Source organism: Meriones unguiculatus, chromosome 12, assembly GCF_030254825.1.
Source record: "Meriones unguiculatus strain TT.TT164.6M chromosome 12, Bangor_MerUng_6.1, whole genome shotgun sequence".
NCBI classification, from domain to species: domain Eukaryota; kingdom Metazoa; phylum Chordata; class Mammalia; order Rodentia; family Muridae; genus Meriones; species Meriones unguiculatus.
Window position 1 is genome coordinate 21,541,042 of NC_083360.1, and position 6,000 is coordinate 21,547,041.

The following is a 6,000-nucleotide window of genomic DNA, read 5'->3' on the forward strand; positions in this document are numbered from 1 at the left end:
ATCACTCCTATTCATCATGTACATACTAAACTCCTAACCGCGACCCTGAGACACACACACTGTGCAGCCTACCTGGTCTATTCTGGATGTTCCGGCTGCAGTGCACCAACTATCTTGGAGTGAATCTGAGCCCCAAGCTGGCAACTGCAAACTAGATCTCACCTTCAATAGCATAGAAGTTTGCATCAGAAATAAGCAGTTCGCTTTCCCATCCCACCCAAGAAAAAAATAAAAGAAAAGAAAAAAGAAAGAAGAAAAGAAACGAGAAACATTCAAAGTTCTTTCTATCTTAAATTTTTGTTTCATTCTCTAAAGGTTTTGAGGAAACTTGAAACTCTCATTTGTGACAGTCACAAAATATTAACAGGCCCGAAAAAAATGATCTCTGTTAATGTTAGGATATATCTTTAGTGGGGAAGATCACATACATACGTATATTTGTATATATTTGTAGTCACTGAACCAGTGGAGATAATTTGAATTAGATTCATAGTCTTAATATTATTGTCCCCCAATTACAGCTGTATTAAGAACAGTCTAATATATAAACAGCTGACCACAGAAAAACCGATGCATACTTGCGGTTACATAATTTTTATTTAGATATATTATCAGAAAGACAAATTTTGGTTGTCTATTAATAAGTAACTAACTCAGGCATTTTTAAGGATCTGCCACTTAAAGGCTTTTAATTTGTATGAAATAAACAGTTTTTAAAATGTTTAGAAGCTTATTTTCATGCACTGTGTATTTACAGAGGAATTCTTACATCTCTGTTTTGCCCTTTAATAATTAAGTGACACGTTTAAAAATCAGAATTTGAATTTTGTTAATCTTCCTATACTGCTGCTGATGCCTCCACCACCCCACTTCCTATTTTGAAAGATAACATTAGAAATAAGGACATTTACATACCATTCTTACCTGTAAGGGTAAGAGTGTGTTACTATTGTTGTCTGTCCTGAACACATTATCTTCAATCCAAGATTTTGGAGTCAGTGATGGAGTAGAGCGAGTAAATTTCGGTGGTGCTATAACATTACCAGAAAATGGTTTCTTCAGTGGAGATATCTGATTCATAGTCCCTGGAATTCCCATGTTTCCACTTCTACGGTGATCTCTGCCATGCATTGCTCCCCAGGACATGCTTGCAGTGCCCCAACCACTGCTCTGATGGTTGCTCCAAGGAGACTGTTTCAGTAGAGGCTGAGAAAAACACATCTACTTAAATTACGGGCCTTAGAGAGTGTATAATTCAAATTTTAGAACTAAGAATTTAATGAGACCACACACACACACACACACACACACACTCACCAAGATAATGATATTTCTTTAGCGGCTTACAAAAGGAAGTCTTGGGGTCTTGCTATTTCAGATCTTATTTACTTAAATGTTGGGAAAGTTTTCGTCCTCCTCTCTATGTAACAGTGATATCTCATGACAGTTACTAAAACCCACTTAAAAGCTGAAGTTAGCTTCGAAGATTCTTAAAACAACCTCTATTCTACTAGTTAAATTAGTATTAGTTAAATGGTCTCAATGATCTCAGTTATGAGAGCAAAATGTTTGGCTTCCCAAACAGCTCAGGCTACTATGAAAAAACAGTGGTAACATTCAGTGTGAATTGAAGATACCTTTAAGAATAGGTCAGCACGAGGAAAAAAAAAGTAATTTTCCTAAATATTTAATTTACCTTTTAAGGTATTTTATTCCAATTTTCTTTCAATATTCTTTTTCGCTTAACTATCTTTGAACTGTTAAGTAATTATCTGATGCTGCCTATAGGTGGATCCACTGAGATACATAATAAACAACCTCAGGCTTTGCTTATTTTTAGTAATCTTAATGGAAGTCTGTTAAGTTCACTGACATTCAAAAGCAAATTATATTTCAATCTAGAGCTAATGGCAAGAAAAGTCATCAAAAGTGGAAAATTCGCAATATAATACTTGGGGAAAAAATGGAACTGTGAATTGCTAGTATGTCTACTGTTGATAAGCTAAGACGAATTTTTCTAAGATTTAGGCAGTGGAAACATAGATCATGTCTTTTCTAAATCTCAATAAATATGGCAATCCTAAAACTCAAGATGTTCCTTCTAAGAACAACTAATAACTCGACATCCAGTACCTACGGATGCTACTGGAGGCTTTTAAATGCTAATGTTATCATGCACACACACGGCTCCCTCCTCCCTTTACATAGTTGAAAAGCACAGTCAAGGAGCCAGGGCACAATTATCCCATGCACTAGAGCCTTATTTTGCCTACTAAATGACTCACAGTTCAAAGTTCTTTTCCAGTGACCTAAAATTCCACACGAAAGCCGTGTGACCTCTTACACTCCGAGGTAGGACCTACTTCTCTTTGTTTATTGGAGCATGTTGCAGTTAAATATGAATCACGGCATTATGCCCTGCTAACGTTCTATTTTGACTTTGGGAAGTCAAAATTATCCATACATTTCCATGGCAAACTTTCAGTTAAAAGATGAAGAGCCAGACACACAAAATTCAGTTGCTCAAGATCATATACAGCACGGGAAATGGTGTATCGCCTCAAAGTCGCTATTTTCCTTCCTTTGAGGTTCACATTCCCCATTCTTGGGGAGAAAACAGCAATCCAACAAAATTGTTAACTTTACCTTGGGTTAATTTTGATGGACTGTTAGCTGTTATTTTGGTTAATGTAAACAGCATTCATTCTTGAAAACTTTGGTCAGCAGAAAAGTTGTGAGAAGAACCAGCTAAGATCAAATTGTGGTTCCACGACATACCTAATCCTGACGCTGGATTTGAATGATCACGGTAATAAATGCTAACTTCATTAAACAACAACAACAAAACTCTCAACATCCATGAACTCAGCGGCCACCCAAAACCTCTACTGGGAGGAGGTGGGGGGTCCTGGGTCGGGGTACGGACTAGGCAAGAGCCAGTTCGGGGTCACTTCATAATACAACAGATCCCCGACCCCGGTACACGCCCATGTGGAGAAGTCTCGGAGGAAACACGCTAATCCTAGATTCCAGGGTACCTCGGCCTTCAAACCCACAAGATGCGAGCGAACACTAAACAGAGCAGATGCCCAGAGCCCCGCGGCCGCCAGTCGCACGCCACCTGACAGTTCCTCCCGGTCCGTGACAGCCCGCCGGGGCGGCTGCAGGTGCCGCCTCGGCTTCCCCGGCCCGGCCGGAACTAACTCCGAGGGGCTCGGCCCGGGCTCCGGTGCCCTCGGGGCACAGCCGGGAAGGACCGGCCCGGCCCGCCTCTCCCCCTCCCGCCCGCCGGCCGCCGGCCCGGAGCGCGCGGCCCCGACCCCGGCGCAGAGCGCTCGAGGGGGCGGCCGGCGCCCGACCCCACGGCCGCCTGCCGTACCTGGTGGTGGTTGTACGAGTTCCTCTGCTGCAGGAAGGCGGCCGCGGCTGCCTGGTGCTGCTGCTGCAGCTGCGGGCTGACGGGCGACCTCCGGCTCTGCGGCTGCTGCGGCGCCGCCGGCGGCGGCTGCTGCTGAGGTAAATTCATGGCGGGCGGCGCGGGCGCGGAGAACGGGCCGCCGAAGCCGCCGCCGCCGCCGCCACCGCCGCCCGCCGGCACGCTGAGCCCCGCGCAGCCATGCGGCGACACCGGCGAGAAGCTCGGGAAGAAGGCCGGGTTCATGGACGACGGCAGCCCGGGGTAGAAGCCGTTCTCCGAGTCCGGGCTGGGCGGCGGCATGGCGCTCAGAGAGCCGCCCGCGCCGCCGCCGCCGCCGCCGCCCGGGGTGGTGGCCGAGGAGCCCGGGGGCTGAGGCTGCGGCGACGGCTGGGGCGGCTGGGGCGGCTGCGGCTGCTGCTGGGGCGCCGGCGGCGGCTGGGGCGGCGGCGGCGACGCGGTCTGCACCGACCAGGGGGTGCCGAAGCCGGGCAGCGGCGGCGGCGGAGACGCGGAGCCGCCTCCCCCTCCGCCGCCGGGGGGTCCCCCGCCCCCGCCGCCGCCCGGGTGCGGCAGGTCCGGGCTCTGCAGGCTGCTGAAGGCGCCGGTGCCGAGCGCCGCGCCGGGCAGGAGGGTGCTGGGGCTGTTGAGCAGAGGGTGGTTGGGCGACTCCATGGAGCCCGGCGCGGGGTTCACCGGCGGCGTCGAGGGGGGCAAGCCCGCATTGGGGGGCTCGGCGGCGCTGCCCTCGCCCGCGGCCGGGGTCTGGCGAGGGCTTCCCGCGCCTCCGTGGCGGCGCCGCGGGGCTGCGGGCGGCGACGGCGGGAGCTGCGGGAGCGGGGGCAGGTCGGCCGGGCGCTGCCGCGGGGCGAAGTCCTGCGGCGGGAGGTGCTGCGTGTGCGGGAGGCTGAACGGCTGCGGGCGCTGGGCGAGCGGCGCCGGCTGCAGGAGCGGCCCGGGCGTTGGCGGCGGCGTCGGCGGCGGCGGCGGGCTGAAGCGGCCGGGGCAGTGGAGCGGCGGCGGCGGCGGCGGCTTCGCGTCCGGAGGGTGGGGACGGTGTGGCGGGCTCGACTCTTTCCTCTTCTGGCTGCTCAGCTGCTGCTGCTGCCGCTTACTGAAGTCCTGCGGGGAGGAGGTGCGGCAGCAGCAGCAGGAGGAGGCGGAGGAGGAGGAGGGGTGGTGCAGACTCGGTTTGAAGTCCTGGGAGGGGAGGAGGTGGGTCACACCCGCGTTCGTGCCGCCGCCGGGGTGGTGGCTGGGGAGCTGCTCCGCGGCCGCCGCCCCCGAGAGCGGCCTCGCCGGCTGCTGGGTCAGCCCGAGCAGCAGCTCATCCTGCACGGCCTGCTGGTGCGCCGCGAGCGGGGAGGAAGAGGAAGCTGCGGCCGAGCCGGCCGCGCCGCCGCCCGGGGGGATGGCGAAGGGGGAGGCGGCCTCCGCGAAGCCGGTGACAGGCAACGGCGGCGGCGACAGCGGCCCGAAGGGCGTGGCGGGCGGCCCGGCGGCGAAGGGACGGTAGGCGCCGCCGCCGCCGCCGGGCGAGGACCGGGGGCTGCCGCCGCGGAGCAGGGCAGTGTGCAGCACCCCGAACCCGAAGTCCCGCATTTATCAGGCCGGCGGCCGCGGCGGGAGACGCACCCCGTCCCCTGCCCCGCCTAGAAAGCCCCGGGAGCCGTGGCGGCCCGGCCGTGGTGGAAGGAGGGGGTCAGTGGGGAAGGGACACTGTGACTGAGCCGGGGCGCCGACTTCGGCCCCGCCGCCCCTCTCGGAGGCCACCGCCGCCTCCCGGAACCGGCTCCGGCACCACCGCCGCTGCCTCAGCCGCCGCCGCCCTCGCCGCTTAAGAACCCCGGAACGTGCGTCAGCGGCGACCTCACAATCGCCCCGCCCCCGGCCGCGCGCCCGGGCCCGCGCGAGCGCGCCGCCGCCGCCGGCCGGCCCCGCTCCGCCCCTCCCAGGAGGGCCCGCGCTCCGGACGCGGCGAGGCGGCGGGCGCGCGCGCCGCGCGTCCCCCCCGCCCCGACCCGGACCTCGTTCGGCCGCAGAACGGAGGAAAAAGCCGGTGGAAGTTGGAGAGGCGGATAACCCCGGGCTCGAGCGCCCGTGCGCGTGCGCGCGGAGGCGGGCACGCGCGGGCGTTGCGGACGGTTCCTGGGCAACCGCCCCTCCTGCCGGGGTCGCACGAGCCCCCCTCCTCTGGCCCCGCCCTTTCCCAGACCCTGGGGCCACGTGAGGCGCCCCTCGCCGGGACCTGCTCCCGGGACCCGGGTGCCAGGCTGGAGAACCTGGGAAGGTCCTGCTCCCTGCGCTCCCGTGCGAGCCGCACGTGCTGTCTCTGGGCCCTGCTGCCTCGGGACGGCGGTTTGGTTGTTTTGTCTGTCTGTCTGTTTGTTCGCAGGGTAAAACGCGAAGCATCCGCGCCCTGCGTAACAAACATTTCCACTTCAGCAAGGGGAGCAAAGTGCGAGCTGCCAGCGTTCGGAGCGGCGCGCACTGTGTAGATCTTGTAGCCAGCTCCCGGCCCGGCTGCAGCACGCCTTGAGTGCGCTGTCACCGGGACCTGGCTGAACCGGACTCCTTTACAAGTT

General features: G+C 57.0%; 1 protein-coding gene across 8 annotated transcripts in view; it reads right to left on the minus strand.

Annotated features, from left to right (window-relative positions):
• The window catches only part of Cpeb2 (cytoplasmic polyadenylation element binding protein 2), a 60,786-nt gene extending 55,487 nt beyond the window's left edge, over positions 1-5,299 (minus strand). Inside the window, exons 1-3 of one of the 8 annotated variants that reach the window (XM_060365378.1) lie at positions 3,380-5,299; positions 916-1,206; positions 73-162 (exon numbers count right to left, since the gene is read on the minus strand). In XM_060365378.1, the coding sequence (XP_060221361.1) occupies positions 73-162; positions 916-1,206; positions 3,380-5,017 (2,019 nt within the window). In that variant the 5' untranslated portion in view covers positions 5,018-5,299. The remainder of the gene's footprint in view (positions 1-72; positions 163-915; positions 1,207-3,379) is intronic. The other 7 variants (XM_021638716.2, XM_021638721.2, XM_021638715.2 and 4 more) reach the window with 7 other exon arrangements.
• Between the last annotated feature and the right edge of the window lie 701 nt (positions 5,300-6,000).